At 45.4% G+C, this 25,624-nt stretch overlaps 1 protein-coding gene and 1 long non-coding RNA gene across 7 annotated transcripts in view; one reads left to right on the top strand and one right to left on the bottom strand.

Moving 5' to 3' along the window:
- Window positions 1-4,356, bottom strand: part of LOC148051031 (uncharacterized) — a 54,052-nt gene extending 49,696 nt beyond the window's left edge. For 2 of the 4 annotated variants that reach the window (XR_015700593.1, XR_015700592.1), the window contains exon 1: window positions 4,284-4,356. This is a non-coding gene — a long non-coding RNA (uncharacterized LOC148051031). Of the gene's footprint in view, window positions 1-3,942; window positions 4,262-4,283 lie in introns of those variants that run through there. The other 2 variants (XR_015700591.1, XR_015700590.1) reach the window with 1 other exon arrangement.
- A 558-nt stretch (window positions 4,357-4,914) lies between these two features.
- Window positions 4,915-25,624, top strand: part of TSHZ3 (teashirt zinc finger homeobox 3) — a 65,781-nt gene continuing 45,071 nt past the window's right edge. Inside the window, exons 1-2 of one of the 3 annotated variants that reach the window (XM_087740698.1) lie at window positions 4,915-4,997; window positions 5,905-6,185. In XM_087740698.1, coding sequence (XP_087596824.1) covers window positions 6,146-6,185 — 40 coding nt within the window. In that variant the 5' untranslated portion in view covers window positions 4,915-4,997; window positions 5,905-6,145. Of the gene's footprint in view, window positions 4,998-5,712; window positions 6,186-25,624 lie in introns of those variants that run through there. The other 2 variants (XM_087740697.1, XM_087740696.1) reach the window with 2 other exon arrangements.

The following is a 25,624-nucleotide window of genomic DNA, read 5'->3' as shown; positions in this document are numbered from 1 at the left end:
GCCGAGCCGCCCCGGGAGTTCCTCAGCGCCCTGCGGCTTCCTCAGCCAAAGTTTCCCCCTCCACCGTGGGTTGGGTTTTTGTGAGGAGATACATTTCTGGTACCTGGGGTCAGGTGGGGAATCACTTCTAGCTCCAGACAGAAGCGAATCGATTCGAGCAAGACTACCTACAGCTTGCAAGGAATGCTTCAAAATGGGAAGACGCTGGGCGTGCTTACGCTTTGCTCTCTCTTTTCCCCTGCTCTTTCCGAAGTGCCTGTTCCTGATCGCAAGGACACTGCTAGCCCAGTTCTGGTTTTCTGGGGCTTATTACATGTCAGAACTGTAAAAGTCCTCTGGACAATTTACAGACAAAACATCTGGTTCGTTAAAGCGAAGCTACTGGACTAAGACAAACAAACTTTGCTGCTGTGTAAATTCACTTACCCAAACAATTTACATTCAAGCAAAGATTTTAGCCCGAAGAAAAACTTTTATTCATTTGTATTCAGGAGGTTTGGGAATTCACAGGCATTTAAAATAATTTTGCTCTAATAAAGTTATGTAGATATTACAAAATGTCTTTGTTCTCTTCTCAGATTATTATTGCTGTTATAATGGTTATTGACAACGCTTTGTAAGTTACAAAAGCGGAGTATCGTTTTCGGTCGCGGGCAGTGGTGTTTTTAAACAAACTTGCCAGATCCACATGCATCTAGTCCAGCCTTAATGAAAACTGTTTCTTCTTTGTTCTTCGCCGGGAGAAACCGAAGTACTTTTCGCACTTTTTGCATTTCGATGGGGTGCCACCCAGGCGTTAGGAGGGCGGGAGGGGAGGCTTTTCCCTGGGACGGAAAGCAGCGGCGGCGGCCGCCCGGCCGGGCAGCGGGTGCCCGGCGCGGCTGCGGGATGCCGCGGGATGCCGCGCTCACCGCGCCGGGTCCGGGGCGCTGCCTCCCTGCCGCTCCCGGAGCCCACGGCTGCGCCCGGCTGCGCCGGGGCTGCCCCGGCAAAGGCCGCCCCGGCAAAGGCTGCCCCGGCAGAGGCCGCCCCGGCAGCGCTGCCGGCAGGTGAGGCGGCCCCGCCGCCCGCCCCGCGCCTTCTGCCCGCCTCGGCCCCCGGCGGCCCGGCCCCGGGCGCGCCGCTGCCCCCTCGACAGCTCGCCCCCGGGCCGGCGGGGCGGCCGCCGCCTTGCAGCCGGCGCCTCGGAAGGCCCCGGCTCGCTGCCGCCCGGCCCTCCCCGCGTGTCCGGGGCGCCGCCGGGCGAGGGGACCCGCCGGGTCCCGCCGGGTCCCCGTCGCCTCCTCTGCTCCGCTGGAAGGGGCGGAGGCGCCCCGCGGAGCCGGGCTGCTGCTGGGGGCGGGAGGGGAGCGCCCAGGGACGCAGCGGCTCGCACAGCGGGTCTGACCCCCCTGAAAGCGATCAGGCGACGCTAACAAATGAGATCAGCTACAGACGCACATGGGGACTCGACGCACGCTTCTCCCTTCCTTGTTTGCCGTGAACAAGTGGCGAAACATCAACACGCTGGTCGGGAGAGAGAAAGGTTAAAGCCCGGAGCACGCTGGTTTCTGAGAGGCAGCTGTTCCAAGTTTCATAAACTTCCTTACGGATCCTCCCTGGCCATTCCCATAACTAACAGCTAATTTCAATGGTCCTTTCAGCAGCTCAGCCCCCTGCCTCCGCTCGGACCGGGGCGGCGGGAGAGGGGCTCCTGGGGAAACTTGGGCTTTTCGTCTAGGGGCGTGAAACGAGCGGTGAAAATACACGACAAAGAAGGGCACTAAACGGTGCACGCTGTTGAAATCTAAAACATCCTTAGCTGATGGAAAGTTCAGGAGTGATGGTTATCTAATTATGGGACTTCTAAATAATGGGTGCCTTGCTTCAAAACTGCCGGGAAGAGCGAGCTTAGAGCTGAGCCTCCTGTGCTGAGCCTTTGTAGCTGGAGTCTCCTCAGCCATCGATTTTACGCATTATGTTTGTAAATGTTACACTTAATAAAATTACGGGTTCTGGCTCTCTGAAATAGCCTGTGACCCCCAAAGAAGCTGATGCACATGAAGGAATCTGCATTTCCCTCTGTAATTCGTCTGACAGAAAGTTCAATAGATTTTTTTTTCTTCCTTAAAAAACTGGATATAGTTAGCAACCGAATTATTCCACAACTTCCTGAGCGTTTTGGCACTAGGAGTTGTGAATGTGTAAGTGCAGTGCATGTGTCTGTGTGCACGTATATCTGCTGCCTCGCTCCCCCTCTCTCACACACACGCGAGAGCTGTTTGTTATTTCTAATTGAACTGAGAAAGTTCCTGCAATTACTGTTGACGGAAAGTTTAACTTTTTTTCATTCAGCCCCCCCAGTCCCAAATCGGGGCTCTGTTACAAGCCGTTACCCTCCACCGCCAGCGCTGGTGGGCCGCCCTGTGAGAAGCACGGTGAGTGGTGTCAGACAGACCTCACCACACAGCAGGGCTGGCGATTTTCTCGCAAATGTTTGTTTTAGTGACACCGTTCAGCTGCTGAGGTTGCAACCTGCCAGCCTCCTCCACGCAGGCTGTGCTTCTGCGAGAGGGAGAGCTCTGCTAGCGAATCTGTTAAAACACACATGCCCCTAAATTCATAGCTACATGCATGCAGCTGAGCAGCGCAGGAGCGGAGGGCGGCACACGCGTGGAGCCCAGCCGAGCCTGACGAGCCGGCGAGAGCGGAAGGGCGCGCAGCCGCCGCGCCGAGCCCCGGCCCCGCCGGGCGGGGAGGCTGCGGGCGTCCTGCCGGGCGTGCCTCACGGGGAGCTGGGGGAAGGGGGGCACATTCAGAGAGGGGGAGGCGGGAGGAAAAAAGTTCTTGCAACTTACAACACCCCCCCCCCAAATTAGTGATTGGCCGCTGCAGCGTTTTCCTCAGGATGCTCTGCAGCCAACTAATGGGAGATGAGAACAACTCCTGGCTTTGGGGAGGACTCTGGCACAGTTGAGAAGAGCCTCTGCAGGGCTGAAATGACTAAAGCCGCCTTATCGCTTTTATTTTGCTGCAGTTTTCAGGGCGCTCGATCAGCGCCTGGTGGCAGGCTGACCTTCCCCGGGCTCTGCGCGGCCGGGCAGAACAAAGCCGGCCGGGGCTCCCGGCTCCCGCACTCTGAGCCGAGTCTCCCCAAGTTTGCTTCAGCCTCTCCCGCTCCAGAGCTCGGAGAAATCCTCCACGCTGCGCGGCGCCCGCCGGCTGGGCCAGCCGCCCCCTCAGCCCCGAGTTCACCTCTCCCTCCCCGGCCCCGCGTTTAGCCCCGTCCCGCTGCGGCCGTCGCCCCGCGGAGCCGGGAGCGCAGCCGGGCTGAGCCCTGCCCCGCCGGCCGCGTCCTTCGGGGGGGGGGGGGCATAAATTATTGAGGTTTTCTATTTCCTAATTCCTGCTTAAAGGGGGAGGAGGGAGCGAGGAAGAACGAGTTATTAATCGCAGCCTAGCCCTCTCTGTTTTCCAAAGCTGTCTAACATTTGTAAATACTTATGCTGTGGCTGGTCCCCTCCTTCCTGGTTAAGTTGTTTAGTATGTTGGTTATTTGTACCGAATCCCGGTCTGTGTTGCGTCTGATGTGTTGTCGTTGCAATGTGCAGCCAGGGTGACACTGATGGATGCGCCAATGGTGAGACGGACAGATGTTAGGGCGGATCTAGCGGCATGCACCGCCACGGCGGCGGAGCCCGCCCGCACGGGGCTGCAGCCGCCGCAGCCCCGCGCCCCGTCCGGGTGCAAGCGCACGCTCGCACACTCACACGCACACTCACACACACACACTCACAGAGGGTTTTTTTTTTTGGGGGGGGGGGAACGTCTCAGTGTCGTCTCTTAAGTAGATCTGATCGCTCCTTCTGTGAGCAGATACTGTAACTGTGAGGAGCAACCAGCGAGTATCAATGAGATGGAACTGAGCGAATTTGGCAGCAGAAGCGGCAATTGACAACTCACCATTTTCTTGTTTGCAAGAAATGTTTCGTTTTCCCCCAACAGTAGCAATTTCCCGGGGACTTTAGGCGACTGCGGTTTTTTTTTTTCATCCTAAAGATCAGCTTAAAAAAAAATAATCAACTCACAACAACAATAATCCAAAAAAAAAAATCCCAAACCTTCTCCACCCTTCATGTAAAGTGTTTGAATTTCCTGCAACTTGAAAAGGAAAGCAAGAGCAAAAGAGCGGCACGGCGGCTTTATAAGATGTGAAGACGCAACAACATCTGCACTTAGTCAGGTACTTGGAATTATCCCAAATCTCGAAGAATGGGGGCGAGTGGAGAGTTTTTTGATCTTACCGTAAAAGTGAGATCATCCTTTTTTTTTATTCCTCCCCGTGAACTTTAAAAAAAAAAAAAGAGAGAAAAAAAATCGCTACTGTTTTTTTTTGTCGGTTTTTTTTTTTTTCCCCCTTCACTTCTCCCAGGCCCGGGCGGGCTGCGGCGGCGCGGGCGCGGAGCGGCGCGGAGCGGAGCGGGGCCGCCGCGCCCGGGTGCGCAGCGCGGCGGAGGCGGGAGGCCGGGATGGGCCCCCCCGCGCGCCCCGGCCCTCCCCGCTGGTGCGCGGCCCCGCCGCCCAGGGATGCACAATCAAACCCGCAGCACATCGATCCGCCGGCGCTCGCTGAACTGAGCGCGGCGGCTCGCCACTGAACTTGGACCAAAAAAAAAAAAAAAAACCCAACCCCAAAAAGAGAGAGAAAAAAAAAAAGCGCCCCCAAAAGAGGGAAAGCGAGGGAAAAGTGATCTTCCCCGAAGAGCCGGCGGGGCGCGGGGTGCGCGGCCGCTGCCCGTCCGGCCGGCGGCACCGCGGGGCAGGGCGCAGCGGCTCAGCCGGCGGAGACGCCGCCGTTAGCGGCCGCCGGCCGGAGCGGCCCCGCGGCCGCCGACACCACGCCCGCCCGCCCGCCCGGCCGCCGGCGCGAAGCGGAGCCCGGGCGGCTGCGGCGCCAGCCAGGTGGGAGCCGGAGGGCTGGATGTGTGCCGGCGGGCGGCCAGCTGCCCGGCGCGCCGGTGAGTGGGGCCGGGGCGAGCGGCGGGGCGAGGTGCGGGGCGAGGCGGGGGCCCGGGCTGCCGCCGCCGCTGTCACTTCGCGGGGCGGCCGGGCTCGGCGGGGCCGGGGCTCCAGCGCCGGGGGCGGGGGCCGGGCCCTCCTCGCCGGGGGAGGGGGTCGGCGGGGGCAGAGGCTGCGGGGCGGGGGGGGGTCCCGTGCCCCGGGGCGGCGATGGCTGAGGGGGGGCTCCGGCGGGGAACGGGTGTGCGCGGGGGCGGAAAGGGAAGGGCTGCCGGCGGGGAGCGGGGCGAGGGGAGCGGAGCGGGGCTGCCCTGCTCCGCGCTGCCCTGCCCGGGGGCGTCCGGCGGGCCGAGCCCCTCCGCCGCCGCGGGCTGCTGAAGAGAGCGGCGGCGGCGGCGGGCGAAGTTGGGCGGCGGAGGGGGCGCGGCGAGGGGGGGGAGCCCCGCCGCCGCCGCCGCCGCCGCCGCCGCCCCGGGCGGACCCTTGGCCGCCGCCGTGGCCGTGTCCGGCCGGCGGCGGGCGCCCGGCGGCGCGATGCGCAAAGAGTTAAGGTGCCGTCCGGGGTGGGAGCGCGGTGCCCCTCGCCCTCTTTGCGGACTAGTTTGAGTGACACTGCGATCATCTCGTTTCCCTTCAAGCTTCGCCTGTTGCCGCCGCCGCCGCTCCAGCGCCGAGCCGGGAGCCGGGGAGTGGAGAGCGCAGGCTGAGGCTCCGCCGACTCCTGCCAAGAAATCCCCCGTCTTTATGCCGTGATCTCCCAGCCCGGCCCGGCACCGGGGGCGCAGGGTGGGGTGGGGGGGACTGCGGGCTCTCCCCAGCCCTCCCGCCCGCACACCTCTTCGGGGGGCTTCCCCTCCTCCTTCCTCCGGGGCGATTTGTCAAACTTCCCCCCTCTTCTGCCAGCAGCAGCAGCAGCAGCAGCAGCAGCAGGGCTGTCCTCTCCTCTGTGCCGCCTCCTCCGCCGCCGCCGCCGCCTCCTCCTCCTCCTCGGCATCGTGTATGCACAGCAACAAAAAATATATCCCCAACCCAGCCCTCGAGCCGAGACTGGAGCAGCTCACCGGATCTCTGGGGCTAAAGCAACTCTTCCCACCCCCGCGCCCAGGCAGCCCCCCCCCGCCGGCGCCGGCGGCCGCAGGAGCTCAGCATGCCGAGGAGGAAGCAGCAAGCGCCCCGGCGCGCAGCAGGTACGAGAGCCGCCTTCCCGGCCGTTTGTTTCTCCTCTCGCTCTCCTCCGTCTCTTTCATAACCGCTTTCCAGCGGGCTGAGCCCCTCGGGCCGTACCGGGCTCCCTCCCTGCCCCGCTCCCCGCGATCGCACGCTGCATGCCGTGGATTTTGCAGAGCAACTCTTGGTCTGGAGGCACAAGGCTGTGGCGTGGGGGGGGGGATTTTATTTTATTTTATTTTTTTCCTTGGGGTGGCAGGGGCGGGGGCGCATGAAAGCCCTTTCTCTACTTTGGTACCCACTTTGATTTATTCCGAACTCCGCCATCGCCCGGCTCAGTTCTGGGGGCAAGACTTGGTGAAAGCCGGGCGGGTGTGTGCAGGCACAGAGTGCATGGGCGCGGATGGTCTCTGTGACTCCAGGGGTGGGGGAAGGAGGCGAATTCTGTTCATTTCCAGCCCGTACTTTGGCACCTACTTTGCTTCCCTCCCTTGTCGTCTTCGTTCTTCTCCATCCCCTTCTCTCACATGCAAATGGTTTGTGAAAGCCGGTGAAAAGATTATTTTTTATTTTTTTTTTCTGTAAGAAGAGATAGGATACGTATAAATACATGGCACGCTGTGAATGAAGTGGTAGGGACAAAGTGATTTGGAGGGTCCGCAGTGGTACTTGAAGATCCAAGCCCAGAACTGGCTCCTTTGCTCAACTTTTATCTTTTTCTCTCTTCCCCTTGTACTGCGCTGGAGGCGTCTCTGCTGGACAGACAGACCCACCTAGTTGGTCACTTTCTTTGGCAACCTCTTCTGTTAATCCTATTGATTTCTTATTTATGAGTCCAGATGAGAAGCTGCAAAGGAAACCAAAGGAGAAAAAAAAAGGGGGTCTGTGTATTGTCAAATGACTGGCGAATGTTTCTGATAGTGCCTTTACAATTTCTCCATTTTTTTTTTCTTTTTAGAAATACTTTTCAAGGCTTTGTCCTGCTGAGGTTTTTTGTTTGTTTCTTTTGTTTTCCTTATGCCAGAAATGTCAACTCCTGTTAAACTTAAGCAGTATTTTTTTGAAAAGCCAAATTGAAAAGAAAACAGTAAAAAAAAAAAAAGCCCCACATAATTTTACAGTAATCCTTAGTTGGGGATATGTGGGCTGGAAAAGGTTTCCTTGGCCTGTTGCCATCCTTGATTTGATGGCTGATTGATCGCCTGTCATCTGGCTGCCTTTGATCTATTCATTCCCGATAAACATCAATAAATCACTTGCCATGGTAACGCCAGACTCGGTGACGTCACACGTGGCCTGTCAACTCTCTGTCAGCACAACTTCAGGGGCTCCTGCCTGGATGTGCCACATAGCCACATGGACGGGGGGCTTCCAGAGGCATGGGGCTGGCTTGGGTGGGGGAACGGGATGGGGCTTGGTTAGGGACAGATTTGGGGGACCAGCACGTAACGCCAGAATTTGCCTTTTCCAACGGAAGGCTCTGTACCAGGAGGCCGGGTGTAGAAGTTTCCCGGAGGCTCTGGCAGCGTTATTGGTAGTGCATTTGTAGTTGCGCTTAGAACAACTTGAAGCAGGTAGTCCCGCGACATGGTCAGGCGTTGTTAGCAAACGGGCATTCAAAATGTGCCAGTGCTTGCGCACTGTCTGACAACTTCTCAGGGTGGTGTGGTTTGAATTTAGTAAACAGCAAGGGATTCAGGGAGTAATACAAATTGTAAATAACGACGTCCGCAGTTGCTTTCTTCTCTTCTTTGACATATACATGCATTCATCTAGTGCTTTTGAAATAGAGAAATAGACTTTCTAGCAGTCTCACTCCGTGTGCTAACAGCTAGAAAGTTTGGAAAGTTTTGCAGTACGGTAGTGGTATGATCTAGCAAACAATATTGTAGCCAAAAACTTCACAATAATGTTTTGCATTTCTGGCCCGTGCCATCAAATAACACTTTTCAAATAAATTAAAAAGGTGAACTTTTCCTAATACTTGGGAAATTCTATTTTCTAACATTAATTCAGTTCTGCGAAATTTAGCCCTTCCAAGTATTTGACATATTCGACTGCTGTATGTTGGGCTCTCCGTAGGCTGGAGGAAAATGTTTCTGCACTAAACACGCATTCTGAGGTAGCTTTTTCCCTCTCTCTACCACTCTCCGTCTCTCCCTCCTTTCTCAAGTGAATCGTCCATGATGTGTGATCTATCTTTCATATTTAGCAGATGTGTAATCTCTTTAAACTTTTAGCTTTTTGATAGCCACATTAAACATTTAGTATTGTGTATAATTGCTTCCCACTGAAACGCTGTTTTATTGGTCACATTGGAAATATTACTTTTTCTAATAGCAGTAAAAGCAAAGGCTTTTTTTTTTTTAACACCTTAAAAAACAGCTAAGAAATAACAGGTTAGTTAAGAAATATTCATTACAAAAACTTGACTGCAGGACTAATAGGAGATGGAAGAATGGTTTTGCTCTATCAAAATGACCCGTCAAAACGACTTTGTTTCATATTTGATTTAATTGTCTCTCTCCTGACAGGCACATTCATCAATAGCTTAATGGTCAATCAGAAGTTGGCAGAGTGAGTGCTTTCATTCTTTCCCATACACTAGCTTTGGCTTTACTTTATCAAAATGCCTCTGCCTAATGGATATGGGGGATGTAGAATGACTGAAGGGCTACTTATTTGAGAAGAGTGAAAAAACAAGAACATTTATGCTGTTGATAAGTGCATGAAGATAAATAAGGGAGCTGTATGAGGCGTTTTATTTTAAGACAGAAGAAACTTACTTTTTTTTTTTTTTTCCTTCTTTTTGGCTTCAGAGCTGCGAGTTACAAGGTTCATGACTGCTTTTGTGGCATACTGAGAGTGATGACAAATTGATTGCTTGGTACTGAGAGAGAAAAAAAGGTGGTGGTGGGGGAGAATTAAAGATGTCTGCTGATTGGTAACTCAGGAAATCCAGTCCCCAGCAACCTTGAGAATACTCGAGAATTTTTTTTCTCCAAACTGAAAGGTCCGCTCAGCCATAAAAAAAGAAAAGTTGTTTTGCCAGCTTCATTAGTGTTCACCTAATTAGCTGTAAACCTGATGGATTCCTGACAGCTTTAATGATTGGAGATGACAAGCTCCACGCAGTGTCATCCAGCAGAATTAGGTTTGCAGCTAGTTTGATGTAATCAAGTTGATATTACACAGTCCTGGTTGCCTTTAGTTGTGCATTAACTCAATTTTCTGCTGCAGGTGACAAATGGGCTTTGGTACCTGGATAATCATGTCATAGGAATTAGGGCCCTTTTAATGGTCTGGAGTAGAATAACAACAACAAAGAACTCTCAGCAGCACAGAGCTCGCAGACATAACAGACAGGTGCACAAATTCTTTATGTCTAGCCCAAGTGTTAACACCACACTGTGGAAGACTAAAGCTGTCTCCGAGAATCAAGAATCGGGAAAAATGATAATTTTGGTTTCTTTGCGTTGAGGCTCAGGTGAATATCATAGATAAATTTGGGAGGAAGAGTCAGGGATGGCAGTTTTATTCCTCACCTGTTAAAGCAAGAAGATGGTCAGAATTGCTGCGCCAACGACTTCTGTCATTTAAGTCAGAAGGAAGAAGGTATTTACTGGTTAGAGGCTACTGTCTAGGAAAGCTAAGATACCGTATTAATAGAGGCCAGTCTTGTTCATGCAAACAGTAATTATCTATCCTTAAATTATAGCTTTCACTCACAGCTTTTTTAGAAACCTATTTAAAAGATCAAGAAAATGTACTTCCTACTGACAGAAACGACTTAATACATATTTTGTATACATATAAAGCTCTTCTGAGGAGGGACTGGGAACTAATGATTTGTTGGAAACTAACTTACTTTTTTTTTTTTTTTTAAATTGATTAAAACAGCTATTGTTTTTTAGACCCAGACAACCACACTGAGTTTTCAACCTTCTGGAAAAAAACAAACAAACTTGGGCTCATGATATTTCTATTTTATTTTTTTTTTTCCTATAGTATGGTTTAAACCCTAGAGATAGCTGCAGACTTTTTGGGCTCTTTGCAACTTCAGTGCTTACATTCAAAAGGTGCACGTGGTCTGTGTGAATACTGAAATACATTAAATTGATTTTTCAGAGCTGTGGAGCACTTCCACTTTTCAGGGACTTCAGTGCTCTTGCTAGTCATCAGCACCTCCAGAGCGAGGCTGGGAGTGCACCACAGAAATACAGATGCAAGATGGCATGCAGGTTGTGCAGCCGGATTTCCAGGCAGCTCCGACTTCAGGAAGTTGAATGCTTGCTTTAATTTATGGGAATTGCTTGCAACTACATACATACCCCAAAAGTAAATGTAGCGATAAAGTAGACTACCTATAAAGGTACTTGCAGTGTCAGCCCTTGGTATGTTATTTGCCTCCAAACCTGCCACATATTTCTCTGTTGGACAGAGATTCTTCCTAGCAGCAAGCTGACAAAATGATTAGTTATGGCTGTCCTCTGCTTTTTTTTTTTTTTTTCGGCAAAGTGTGAGGAACAATGCAAAAAAAGAAAAAGGGGCATAAATATAAAAAGGCCTGATAGATTCCCCTGAATATCCGTCTGCAAAACAGAATTTTCCAGAATCAGCTGCCATTTCTCCCATTAGCTTGACAGCTGTCAATTAGGGCTTCAGTGCTCTCCTGGGCCACAGTTTATTGCGTGCGGTTGATGTTGTCATTTTGTTCTCGGTTTTGCCTTGAGCACTATCATGAGCAGGAGTGAAATAGTCAATAACTGATGTATCAGCAGTTATTTCTTAAATTGGCTTACAAGTCTGCATTTTTCCTCTTTTTACTAAAGATTGTTTTGTAAAGTGATTAGAATGAATTGTGACTGCTGCAGGGTTATGGGAAATGCAGTGAAGCTGGGGTGAGTTAGCAGGATTAGAGTGGGTCCTTTTTGTCAGCCCTGTTTCCAGGATTAGGGGAAACTGTACAGAAAAGATCACCTTCAGGGTGAAGTGTGGGGTACGTTTTTAAGTGTGCTGCGTGCACGCTTATGTAGAAACATATGGTGGTACAGAGGGAATGAAAAGAAATAATTTGCCAGGACGTAAAGTAACCTTACATGTTATCTCTCTGAACAAACCTTGGCACTGCTAGTTTTACAGTGTAATAATCCATATTTTAATCCAATGTCATGACCGTTTCCTAGCGAATCCAAATACAGGTTGTCAAATTTTAATACAGCCCTATTTACAAGGTGCTGCTAGTAGATCAAGTGTTAAGATGCCTGAAGTGTTGCATTGTCAAGTAAGAGTGTATGTATATGTATGGCTATGAGACAACACCGAAAATAACATAGTTGCGGAGCGATCTGTGCGTTACCTTATCTATGAAATACTTCAGCATCATTTACTAAACGATCTACCTCAGGTGTTTGAATCTATTTGTTTTTTCCTTTTGTGTGTGTTTGGGTTTTTGTTTTTTTTTTTTTTAATTTAGTTACACCCAAATTGTGGTTTATCCGCCTTAAGTTAAAAATGAAAGGTGAATACAATATATTGTATTTGGTAACAATGATATGGACTGGTACATCCAGACAGATAATATGCAGTTGTAATTAGACTGAATAGACAGGCATTCATTTTTAAATTCTTTGACACATGCATAAAATAGTCATATAATAAGATAAGATGACAATTTTATGTTAGGTTGATAAAGTGTCCCGATACATGCATTTAAATGTCTGTAAGCCTTTTTTTATCCAGACAGATTAATTCTAGTTTCCAGCATTTGCAGTTAGACATTAAATTAATTTCAAAAATCCCACTAAACAATGGATGCGTGGCTTTTTTTTTTTTTGTGTGTGTGTGTCATTACCTAAAGCAGGAGGATTGAGAAAATTTATGCAATTGATTTGTCTTGATTTCAACATCTAAAAAAAAAAGGCATGAAAATTGGCTCAAAGGATTTAAAGCATAGTCCACGAGAGACTGTGTTGTAGTTTTCTTAAGTGTAATAATGCAGAATAGAATATTGTCAGAGCTTGAAATTGTTTGTTACCATTTTCATAAAAAGAACTGTAAGAGTTGAAATAAGTAGGGCTTAATTTCAGAGACTGCGAGATTCATCCTACTGCATTTTCCTGATTTTGCTCCTGAAAGATATTTTGGTCACCTCAGTAGAGAGCCAATCTGCAGAATTTAAACACTTCTCATTGCAAGCGTCAACTTTAAGATATTTCTCAGAAAACGTTCAAAGGTTTTTTTTCCCCGGGGGCGGAGGGAGAGTGAGGAAGGAGTTACCAGAAGATCATAAAATATCTGAAAGCTCTTTGCCGATGCCATTACCTGGCTTGTTCGGGCAGTAAAGGTGTGACTCTTCAAGAATAATCTAAGTTTGTATTTTAGACTTAATTATAAATTATTAATTAATTCTGTCAGGACACATGTTATTAATTATGACTCTCTCTTCTTCATTCAGAGCAGCTGTTGGGAATCGTGTAAGTTCACTGTATTTGTTGGTGTGGGAGCGTACCAATGAAGAGCTCTCCATTCCCAGCCTGCCTTACCTTTACCTCCCATCCTCTTCATACTGGGGATGACTGTTAAACAGCTAAGCTAAACTTGACGTCGCTTGGCATAAATACAAGTTTTGAAGTGATTCAGTGTGCTCACAATTAGTGAACATTTTTACGGAGGTGGTTTTTACGTCCCGTCCATAAATAATTCTTGTTTTAGCAGGACTGTATGGTGGTGGGGAGGTCAAAAGGGCATGGGCCGAGCTGTAGCAGGGGGAAGCAAGGCAGTTTTCATGCCCCTCCGCCAAACTTCCGCCAAACTTAACACATTAGCATAGAGGAAAGAGCTGTTTTATTATTCGTTTGGAATGATTCAAATTCATTTACTTTTGATATTTCCATCATTAAATTGAGCCCTCTGTTTCAGTTTCTTATGTGTTCTTTGCGGAATGCATGTTGCATAAAATAGGCAATTTTTAATGAACAATTTAATGTAAATGGGTTCTGAATTTAAATTAATATTAATGAAGCTTTGAGTGAATTTATTTTGCATACGTAAAGGCTTGTAACTCTTTCACCCATACACTCTTGTCTTTATGTACTAACACATTGGTTAGGTGAATTGGCTAGTTTCCATATTTCGCGATTAAAAAACTTTAATGGATTTTACATGGATATTTGTGCTAGTGCAGCTTTACGCAGGTTAGTATCTCTATTAAAAATGTACCCGCCTTTATATTCAGATTTTTGTAGTTAACGTTTTACTGTGTTACCCTGCCGTTTCTATATATTTCTTTCTACTTTGGTTTTGCCTTTATGCTTAGTGAAAAAATTATTCCAACAATAGTCACCACAGTCAAGATGTTTTCTTTCTTTGGCTTACCTCTAATGCATTATGTATTTAGGAATGATGGGATGTTCCATAATTAATTCTGTTAGATGTAATTGCTATAATCACTTTGATGCTACACATAATAAAAGTAATATGGTAAGCATATGAAAAAATATAAACACCTTATTGTAACACTTTATGTAAAATTATTTTTAAAATCTTGTTTAGAGCGGAACCTCTGCTTCTGTATTTTGCCAGACCTAACATTTATTTTAAACTACATTACTTAGGAAACGAATGAATTTTAGATATTGAAAAGATTTTGACTGGCAGGTTGTCTTATATGTGCGCGCGTACATCTCTGATTCTGTGCTATTAAAGACGTAGTTCATTAAGAAGCCAGTCTTCAGCATTGCCACAAGTGACACGTAAATATCACCGTGTATCTCATGAAATAAGAGACAAATTTGTACATTGTATTATAATCCAGTACATAGTAAATAACACAGAAATGAAGTTGTATAGTGGAAAGCTTCTTTGTAGCGCAAAATTATGGGAAATATAAAATGTATGAAGGGTAGCATGTAACTAGAGAGGGAGTTTTTCAGGCATAGTCCCAAGTGGGAAAAAGACTATAGAAGGTGATTCCTCCCCCTCCTTTTTTTTTTTTTTTAACAAGTAGCTTTGAGTTATTGTTTGCAAACACAGTTTTTGATAGAGAGGAAATGAAAAAAATATGTGCAATGGGTTAAACTGTGTAGCTGATGTCCTTGATTCTGTAACAAAAAATGTTAATATGGCCGTAGTTCTTAATTAGTTGCACACCATACTTAATGCTGCAAAGGTCACTTGGTTTTATGGTCCAGCTTCGTCTATGAATTTGTATGTTTTCCCCCAAATTTATATTTCACTCTCCCGTATTTTCTAAGCAATTGAGTGTGCAAATTGTGGTTAAAATGCAAACTAGAAACAAGATTAGAAAAATACGTTTAGCGTGGACAGAGATTTTTTTTTTCTTTTTTTGCTAGTGTTATTTTCAAATAATGCATGGTCTTTGCATGGAGAGCAGAAGTATTACATTTAACTTCTGTAAGCTGAACAAACAAACCCCGACCAACCTCTTGCTGAATTGTTCTGGGGAAGAACAGAACAGGGTGCTGTTTCTGAGTATCTCTGGGACTGGGCTCGGTGCCTGCAGTCCTTTTCCTGCTAGGTCAAGCCTGTTGCTGGAGGGCCAGATCTCAGCAGGGGCCTCCTGGAGGCTTGGCGAGGCTGCTCAAGACTGGCAGCCATCAGTCATCCATCTGTGACACAGAGTCTGTTTTTGATGGCAGGGATGATAAAAGGCCTGGGAACTGTATAGGCCCTTGTAATCAGGGCCAGTGCTGACATCCTTCTCAACTTTGACAGCTTCTTCCTTTTCTCTCTTCACCGCCAAGACTGTCTCAACTGGATTTTTTTTTTCCTCTCTCTTGTTTCATGTACTTGATCAGTCTCAGATGCTGGGAATTATTTTTTTCTGAAGGGAGGGGGAGTGTTTCTTTTGGTTTGTGGGTTGGGCAGGTGTGAGAGGAAGTCTGTTTTTTTTTTTTTTTTTTTTTTTTTGTACTGTAGGCCTGTTGCTAATTAATGTTCCTCCATAAGATTCTGTCGGAGTTGAGTAATGTTTTTGATCTTTATGCCTGATAACTGCATACTTAATGAGATTTCAAAGCTGTGAGTGCAGCTCCCTACAATTATTGACAGATGCCTTTTCTTTGCCATTGGGTTCAGCTTCATAAATCCTCCTGCAGTAATGAGGTTCAGAAGTGCCACCCTGCCAGTGAGCTAATGAAAGAGGGGGGGAGGGAGGGAACAGCTCATGCCTGCCTGACACATTTTTTTCCTTTAAAATTTACTATGCAGATGTCAAGCTGTGGGACGATTACTTCAAACATGCTAATTTTTATCTTGCTTTTGTGTCAAGCCTGCATGCCATTTTTGCCCCCCAATAATAAATAAAAATAGAAACCTCAACCTATTTAAATTTTATCATGGATCATAACTATTGAAGACTTTGATATATGTGTGTTCTTTTGCAGTTTCCAGTCAGTGGAGCAGTTTTTTGAAATCTGAAGGGCAGAGAGAGGATAAAAAAAAAGCGGGGGGGGAGGGGGGGAAGCTGCCTCGGCCGCACGTCGGCCTGCCCTAACCGTGCACTTGAAACATCAGAGATTTCATTTTAGAGTTCTGAAACTAAATCCTGGTGGAGAATAGCCGCACCATGCCAAACAGTCGATTTCCTTTTCAGCAGAGCCATACATCACTGACCCACCCTTCCCTCCCGACAGAATGACATGTGTCATTTATCACACGGGCCCTGCCAGGCAGCGCGGGGGGCGCGGGGGGAGCTCCCTTTCCAGCACGGCTGTCTTCTCCCCTTAGCACAGCCTGGCTGCGGCGAGCGCCGGTCGGGGAGAGGGACCGTCGGCCGGCAGAGAGGGAGAGCGCCTGTGCCGGGGGGGGACTGGCAGAGTGACTGAAGAGGTTATGTTCTTTCATATTATCTGCTGAGTCGCCGTGTTCAACCCCCTGAAGATTTTCCCCTTCTGTTTTCTTTCTCCCTCACTCTTTTTTTTTTTTTTTATTTCCCTTTTTTCCTCTTTTTTTTTTTTTAAGTTTGGCAGTTGGGACAAACTGGCTGACACGTATCATTCAAGCAGCACCAGCTTGCTGGGGGTTGTGTAAATGAATCTGGGAGCTCTTGGTTTCACATGATTCAAACGTGCATTATTGAAGATGGATGTTCCTTAAAAAAAGATTGATGATGGATATCAGGCTTATAGTGCCATTTATCATTTTGAATATTATTTAGACTTGCCGTGTAAAGCTGTAACTTGAGAGTTGGATGAGCTGGGACAGAATGGAGGCCTCGACGTGCACGTTGTGATTGATGGCTTTGCTTTCTCATTGTTTGTTACCAGATACTAGCCGGTCATTACAGGAGTGCCTTACAATTGTTTTAGGGGCTGGATTTCCGTGTGTGTGTGTGTGTTTGTATAACAGAGAGAAGGACGGGCAGAGACAGAGTTAAGTTTTTAGTGAGAGCATTTCAATAATTGTAACGAATGCAGACAAAGCTATGGCCTGTGCAAGGATAGAGGCAATCTTTTGCATGAATACAGATGCGTGCTGTATGTAACACTAAGCAGGACTGCAACTGCCCCAGCGTAGCATTGTCAGACAGTGCCAGTTCCAGTATGAAAATGTGCTTTAAAAATGTGCTTGTGAACAGATTAACACAGTCCAGCTTCCTCTTGCTAATAGGCTGCATTTTGGTCCCATAATTGCAAAGAAAACAAAGTTCTAGAACATCATTATTTCAGCGTTTACATTTTTCTTTTCCGCCCACCCTCTCCACCCAGTGTTATGAATCTTTGAATCTTGGCGTTCACTCCCAGGTGTCCAGGATGCTCCTGGAGGTGGATAGTCTGCCCATGTAAGTAGCGAGGGCAATCTCTTCCCTTTTTGAAGCACTTTTGCTGGAGCCAGGACACCCCCACCTGCTGGAAGAATTAAGGAAGCAGCTTTTTATAGGCAATTAGGTCTTGTCTTGGAAGCGCAGGCAGTGACTGTCAGGAGATAGACACTCCAGCAATAGAACAGCTTCAGCAATAGGTTGCCAAAACTTAAAGTGATGGGGTGTTTGCGGACAAGCACCTCTGGGCAAGTGTGATACGCAGCCCGGTTAAACTTGTTCTGAGCTGACAAACTGTTGGAAGTTTCTTGCCTGGCACATCGTACAAAAATCAAATGATTGACAGGAATGGTAGGTAAAATTAGACGAGAACGGCTTTTTGTTGAATCAGTCTTGAATTTGCACAGGTAGATGGTATTTTTGAAACACTGCTTGTCAGATGAACTTTTACTTTGATTGTGAGATGCCCTCCTAGCAAGAGGGAATTGTAGCAACATTTAATGAACAACATGCAGCATTTAGGTTAAAACATTTAACAAAGCCATCGGTGACTTTATGTGAGTTTTATAGAAACGACTTTTTAAAAAATCTAGTGTTTGTTATCACTTCTACGAATTTCGGTACGCTCAGTTGCCAAAAGCAAGACGAATTCAAGTTTATACACTTCATTCAAGTCCAACATCATGAGAAAACCCTGAAAAAATAGAATATCTTCTATAAAGTCTTCAACAGTAGAAGGTAAAACTTTGATCTCCTACCCCTGCACTTGTGTAACACAGTAGGTAATTGAAGTACAAGTGCCAATTTGCTGGAACAATTGTAAACACACCTTGATACAAATGGCATCATTGCATTCTTACTGATTAGAAAACTTTGCTATTAATAGACACAAAGTCCATTTCAGGTGTAATTGGTAAGGAGCTGAGTGCACTCATGGGAAGAAACCTTGTTTTGTTTTTTGTTCGCTTTTATTCTTATCCCTTTTTTCAGTTTTATAGCTGGAGACATGATTTATTGCAGCCATCCATCTTTGGGGCTCATCCATCACATCCTGGTTGCTAGGCAATCATGGCAGCAGCTGTTTGCTTTGAATCAGACAGAAAAGTTGTCAATCATCAAAGGCAGGTGAATAGCATTAGAAACACGCTATTGTCAGACGGAATAATTAATCAAAGAGAGAAAAGATAATTAAAAAGATATGACCCTTGCAAGTACTTGCTCTGGGTTGCCTGGAAAAAAGAAAAACTGCCTGGTCTTTTCTAGACACTTAAGCAGCTGAGGGCTGATAAAATATGCACTCTGCAGTGCATAGTTTTTAATTAATTGAAAAAGGTTCAACATTCAAAGACGGTGCTGGAGAAAAGTCTGATTATGAGCAGAAGTAATATTTATTGTTTGCATGAAAAGCTTGACATGGAGTTCTAACTTTCTGTCACAAATCTCCTGCATGCTTGCACTAAGCCTCTTTCAGCTTTACTATCTTCACTGGCAGTTACTAGAGTGTGCAGTTAGTCCGTCCAAGTAAGGGTCCTACGGCTTTCATCCAGCCTTTTCATTCTGGGCCACCTTTTCAGTGTATTGTCTCATTCACTATCCTGTATAGCAGCTATCAGAGTTGCACTAGCTCTGCCATCAGCAAGGCAGGCGAAGCTCGACAAGTCCGCAGTATTGCTCTTCATTCAGTATAGGAAAGATGTTGAGGCAGTATCCATCTAATTTCCAATCAGCGTGTGGAATAACAGGCTCTTGTGAGCTGATTCCTGAACCTGATTTTCCAGCAATCCTATTATTTTTAGCTGGAATGATAAAAAGGATGCTGCTAAGCCTAATTTCCAACTGCTCAGAGTTTGGATACCCTGGTAGTAGATGCAGCATAGTATGCCCCAGCACAAGCATGCACAGGAATGCGCTTCTGGTGTAGAGCGTCGTTGACCCAATGCTTGCAAAACAGCCAGGCTGAGCTCGTACCACCGTCAGTCCGCAAATTAAGGAGACTGGTTTGAACGCTATAGTTGCCAAAAAGCTGGGTGTCTGAAGCCGTGATATTGTAAACCGTCTTTGTGAGAATGGAATATCATCTTTTTGATTGCTGGGCAAAGTACTCGTGTAGTCCAAAAAACCCCGAACTTTGGTGTTTGTTCATGCTAAGAAGGCAAGATGTCCATGGACATACTGATCACAGGAGAACATAAGTATGATGACTGCATTATTAGAGTTTATTTAAAAAAAAAAATTGTAAGTAGTGAAGCAGAGGTGACTCCCACTTTCCCTCCCTTTGTATTTTTTTCATTTTTTATTTCGTACGTCCTTTACTCTGTTTTCTAGAACTGGACAAAGAAACTTCAAGTTCCTCCAGCCAGGAGAACAAACCTGATATTTTCAGTATCAATATCAAAACCCGATATTAGTGTTGATTATCAGCAAGATTTGCAAGGATATATGCCGTGAAATATTGGGAATTAAACTTGCAGAATGAAAATCTTGCACACCGTTACTGCACACCCCATCCCTTTCACACTGGCTAATTCTTTGGATTCTTCTTTGCATAAATCTTTGCAGTAGTGTGTCAAAAGCAGCTCCTCTGCTAATTGTGTGTAGCCTGTATCACATTTTCTGCTCTCACACCCTGTTTCTCTTGTAATCGTTCCAGTATTTACTTAGAGGAGGAGAGAACATAGCTAAGAAGGAAACGGGGTACCATCTGAATACTGGGTATGACACATCTGCTGCATAGAGCTATTCGTTTCAACACTGGTAGCAGGAAGCTTAGGCTGAAGTTAACTTGGATGACTTGGAAAAATCTGTAGCTTCAATTAACATTTCATATTAGTGAGTCCTCAGAACGTAATGTTCACCAGAGTTTGTGTGAGAAGTAATAAAATCTCTCTGAAAACATAACAGTCCATATTAGCATTAGCTTTAGAAATATCCTCCATATACTGTGTGACCAAGGTCGGTATCACTCAGGGCTAATAGCATAGCACTTTTATGTAAAGTTCGGATGTTGTCTAGAGTTGCTGGCAGGTATTTTTTTAATTGGGCTAACTTCTTTTTTCTTCTATATGTAATGATAATTCAGTCTGACGTGTTACTGGCATTTTTTGTCATAGATGTGTAGGCTCTGTGCCTATACAGGGCAAACGGGCATATGTTTGTGTATGGGTATGCAGTGCTTTCTCTAGCATGTTTTTGTGAATTAAATAAATGTGGGGTAGCCATGCCTGCATGTGAGGTGACATGTTTATGGCTATAGAGCTCTTTCCTCCTTTGCTTGGAAACGGGTTCGTCTCCTTTCCACATATCAACACTTCTGATACCTTTTCAAGTATTTGCTGTATTTCAGATCTGCTGATCACAGTTTTATTTACTGATAGGGGAACTGTGGCAGTAGTTCCCTAATGGAGGGATATGTAGTGCTGACATCAAGAAAATGTTGGATAAGAGACATATGGATAGATGGCTGCATGTTGGAATATAGGCAGCTATTGTTTAGTCTGATAGTGATTTTCTTAGCAGATTATAGACAAAAGTTCTCCATGATAATCTGTTTCTCTCTGTTCATCAAATTGAGGCGCATCTTTTCCCTCTGATTTTTCCTCGTCTCTTTTCTGTGTGTGGTGGCGAGGGAAGACAGAATAGCTATTCCCCATTCGCAGTATTTATTGATTCACAGGTGAAGGAGGTTGGACTCTATGAAAGGATTTTTCTGTCCTAGCCCTTCCTCACCCTTCCCCAAACGCAAGTTGCTTTTGCACTTGTATAAAGAAAACTGCTTAGGAAGTTGAAATACCGTGGTACTGAATGTGCTAAAGCTAGATTGCCTTTTTGTTCGTATGAAGTGAAAAACGGACAGAATATGTCAGACATTAAAACCATAACAGATAGTAAACAGTTTTCTTTAACTGGTGGAAAAACGTGCAAAGGGAGTTTAAAATAAACAGTCAAATAATAATCAAGCGTTTGCCAGTGTTTAACTCGCTGTGTTAAATGGAATGTAGTATCTCAGTAGGAACCACTGAGTTACATGATATTTGTATACTGAGAAAAATATCTTGAGGAAATACATAGAATGTGCTTGGCTGAACTATGTCCTATGCTTGGCTGAGCCGAGTAAGCGTACAACACTTCTCCCCCACCCCAGTACGTACACTTGCATATTCTAGCCTCTTACATTGCAGCTATCTGACAGATAGTCTTCAGGTCTGTCCTCCTCACTGCGAGGTGAGGAGATCCAGGGTGTTTCTCACTGTCTTTAGAGAGCGCGGTCTCCTTAAAGGATTGAGAATATGTGTTTCCTTCTGAAGATTTCTGATACGAAAGAGACTTTTTATTCCACATTTTGAAGGTTAGCTGCCCTTTTTATTCCTCTCAGTGTAGCTTGCTGTTCCATCTTTTATATGCGCAGTGATTTTAGGGTTTCAGTCCTACAAGCCTGTGCAGTGAAACAGAAATATTTCTTATCTCCAGTTTTCAGTTTGTCAGCAGTGTGCTTAAGAAAAGTCTTCTGCAAGCTAAGCCTGAAGCTTGGAAGATGTCCTGGTGTTCTCTAAGTGAACGTCCTTCAGTGTCCGAGCCACGCTGCAGTGAAATGCATGCAATACATTTGTATGTGCTTACTTATATGATGTAAAGTATGAAAAGTATCTTGTTTTATTCAGCATATTTTCTAGGATACCTCTTCAGAAATGACGGGTTAAAGATAATGGGCTTACTGTCATAGGTGCAAGATGACTAACTCACGTCACCTGATAATCCAGGAGCAGAGCCAGATGGCCTCGAAGATAGGGAATCATCAGATACAAGCCATCAGGCAGGGTACTACTTTCACTCTAATGTCTGGGGTAATTGTGTAGAAAGGAGCAGGAGTGGAAATGCCTTCAGGAGGAGGGAGAAGAAGGACTAGTGCTACGGAGAAGACGACTGATAGGTAGAGATCTGGGCCACTGTAGGGTCCCCAAAATAGAAATATCTGAATTCATATGTTACTCTCATTCACTTACCTTCAAAATCCCATATACACTGTGCTGTTGTTTTAGAGTTAAATGTATGCTTTTCTTTCTAGTTAACCCCCAAATCCCCTTGCAATTGCCATATTAATTTAACTAGTTAGATACTTTGTGCGTAAGAGTACAATTCTGGTAACTGCCTTAACTTTATGAGTAAAATGGAGAGATGTAAACTAGGTGGACTAACTGGGTCAGACTTGTTGCAAATTTTTTTGAAAGAATATTTCAAAAGTAGAGGGTAGAACTTGAAACAGCAAAGATAGTGTGTGAGTGATTTTTTTATATGCTGAAATGTATCATTTACCCAGGATACCTTGTCTTCCTTTGTTTTTGCTCTGGGCCTGCAATAAAATGCTTCCTATCTATATTAGTTAGCAAATACTCCAATGTAGTATATGCGAATAGTGGTGCATTATTTCCCCATGCTTATATGTTTTCTGTATAAAATATTCTAGCGGCAGTGAAGTCTTGCTATGTGATTGCGTTTCATTTTGAGATGGTTAGCTGAATAAGCAGTAGGACAAGCAAGCAGTAAGCTGAATGAAGGAAAAAGAAATAAAATTTTACAGCACATTCTTGTTGTAGGAGTGTGCAACACAAAATTGTGTGACTCAAATGCTCAATCTGGTCTTCATGATTAAGCAATAAACAAATTACAAAACAAAGTTATCGTCCCTTTGAAACTTGTGCTCAGTTGTTGTGAAAAAGCGAAGTGTTTAACATTTCTCGAAGGAAAACATCTTTTGTTACTCGACGTTCACCGGTAGTGGATTTTAGTTAACAAAATTATTTGTTTGCATTAGGGTAAAATTAAGAACTTTTTTTGTAGACACTAGAGACATTTTGTAAAGTTAATTTACTGAATGTTGATAAAAGAAAACAAAATAGTTAAAATTTGTGATAAAATGATTGGTGTGCTTTGTTGTAAGGACTGGAAGAATGCACTTAGATTACGCTATCAACTTCACATAAAGTAGTTTGGTTACATTGTCTAAGTAGAAACGTCTTTGTGTGTTGCATGTTTGTGTCATGCCCGACATAATGGAGCGCTAATCCATGAGTGGGTCTTCCCGGCAGCAGTAGTACAAACCTGTAATAATATTAACACTCTGGAGTGCCTCAGATTTTGCAGCTTACATCCAGCAGAGCTGTCCCTATCTGTTTTTTTGTGTGTAATGATTACTGAAGTCTGTCAGATAACTGATGTGCTCTGTACTTTCCAGACAAGACCTCCTCCAAAACTTTAAGATGGCAGTTTCTTAACCTAAGGAATTTGCATTCTTATAATTGGGATCTTGGATATATTAAATGTGGGATGCACCTGCACTGAGAAAGGAGGCGTTAGATTCCCCCTTGAGTCTACAACAGTTGCTTACCTGGATCTTAGTGGTACTAGTTTTTAGTGTGATTAAGGAGCTGAGGACCAGACAGAAAGTCAGTCTCTTCAGGGATGTATTTATCAGATGCGAAAGGGGCTTTCAGTTCCCCCTTTCCTCCGGTGCCCATGCCCTCAGCTCCTTGGGCCGGCATGGAGCCTGGTGGGTGGCACTTCTCCGTTACCGCACAAGCCTCTCGTCCCCATCACGGCTGCATCCAGCCAGTGTGGGGAAGAACTTTCTGCTGGATCTCACAGACCTATAGGTGATGGACCATATCTGAGAATTGTTTAGCTGAAGCAAATGCCTGTCACCTTATATACAACAGCTTTACATCAGCTGTTAAGGTAGGTCAAGCAGTCTAGGGCTATGGGTAGTAAAAATGAACTTAAGTGGTGTGGGCTAGAGAGCTTCAGTTCCTCTCCTGGGTCTGCTTCCATGTCGCAGAACGGTAGAACATAAACGAGGGAACCTTAAAGAGGCTGTCCAGTCCTTCTCCAGCTCAGCTGACTGCAGCCATGCTCCTCCTGACAGACATGCATGACAGCCCAGAACTTGCCAGGCAATATCTTCAAGTGTCCTTACTGCAGCTGGATATTAACCTGGCTTGTGGAGTTTCCTGTGGGTTATTTCACTTTCAGGTATCCTACAGGCTGACTTAGTTGTTGATAGCTTGAAGCAAAGGTTTGGAGCAGCCTGTACTGGTATGGATTTCCTTTGGAGTAAGCCGTGGGGAGTGATGCTTCCAATGTTCGCTCTTGTTAAGACCCAGTCCAAAGCCCATTGAACTCAAATATGATTCTTTTACTGACTCTGTTGACTTTACTGGGCTTTCACCGAGACCTGTAGTGTCAGCTTAAGGAACAGAATTTCACCTGTGTTACCTGATAGCTTTACGGTGTGCCTCTGCTCATTGTTGATGTAATGTAGATACAGACAGATTCTGGTAGACGCTTCTTGGTTGGGTTCTCACCTTGTCAAGTAATACACTTTTGTGCGTGTTGAAGTGCTTAAGAACCTTTAAGGATTTGGGAGTAGGTGCTAAGCAGTTGTTTTTCTTAAGAGGGATGTCATGTAATACTAACGACCCAACCAGGAATGGACATTTTGTTTGATGGCATTCAATCAGGTGGAATATTTTAATTTGTTTTGGAATAATTAGACAATTATTAATGTGATGCCAAGAAACTTTTGTTAATATTCAGAGTAGTATTAAGTTATAAATAGACTATTATCACAATCAAGTGTCTGTATTGATAGGTAACAGCATTGTGTAAATTTGGCCGTTGATTCTATTCTAAAAACACACTCTTTATCCTTACTCTTTTAGTACAAAATTACATCTTGTTATGGATAATATGTCATGTCTCCCTAAAAATGTGATCTTGATTTTCATCCCATGATGATACTTTATTCAATAAATCAAAATCTTCCTCAACAGTTAGCAACCAACTTATTTAATGGTTATTTCTGAAATGTTGATACAGGGAATTTAGCAGTTAACAGTGTTTATACATTCCAGAAGCATTAACAGGTTAGGTTATACTGGAATTCAGTAAATATCCGTGAAACGTGTGGGAGAACTATACGCTATGCAGCATCTCAGCAATCGGCTGCCAGACATCTCGTGAAATACCAAATGTAATAATAAAGTTTATAATGATGATATTGTCAGGAGGCACACATTGTCCACTATCACTGAAAACAGAGGGAGCAAGGCCTATCACCCAGTGTTTAGACTGCAGTGTTAGAACGCTACAGATGTCCTTATCTTCTGGAGATAGTTTTGTACTGAATCAGTGGGTTTTACACATTCTTGTGTATGAAAAAATGCTCTTTGCCTTCTGAGTATTTCTGAAGAAAATAAAAGGAGGATAGTTTTTATGTGTGTCAAGGTTGTTTCCCATTTCTGCAAGTGAAGTTCAGCAAAAGATCCCTAGTAAATCTGTAGTTTTCCCAGTAGCTTTTTCCCTTTGGTTGCTCGTTTTCCTTTATTGCTATCTAAAATGGACATTCTGCTAAAATCAGTAAAAATTGCCATTTACTAGCTACAGTCTGGATGGTCATAGGCAGTTGTGTGCTGGCTGCATTATACCTGATCTATTTAGCAGCTGCAGGGTGGGTAACACTAAAGCAAGTTAGTATTTTTTTCGCCTCTGTGCAAATAGATGACGTTTTCTCAAAATGCATCTTCATCAGAGTTTACTTCTGTTTGTTATGACAAAACGTGGCAAACAAAGACAGAACATAAATTACAGCTGCAGTCTTGAAGTTTGAAGTTGCATTTTAGCCAT

Source organism: Nipponia nippon, unplaced genomic scaffold (assembly GCF_047370975.1).
Source record: "Nipponia nippon isolate SJK-2023a ecotype South Korea unplaced genomic scaffold, ASM4737097v1 scaffold_7, whole genome shotgun sequence".
In the NCBI taxonomy this organism is placed as follows: Eukaryota; Metazoa; Chordata; class Aves; order Pelecaniformes; family Threskiornithidae; genus Nipponia; species Nipponia nippon.
The sequence above is the reverse complement of the archived record's forward strand: the minus strand, read 5'-3'. Positions and strand labels throughout refer to the sequence as shown.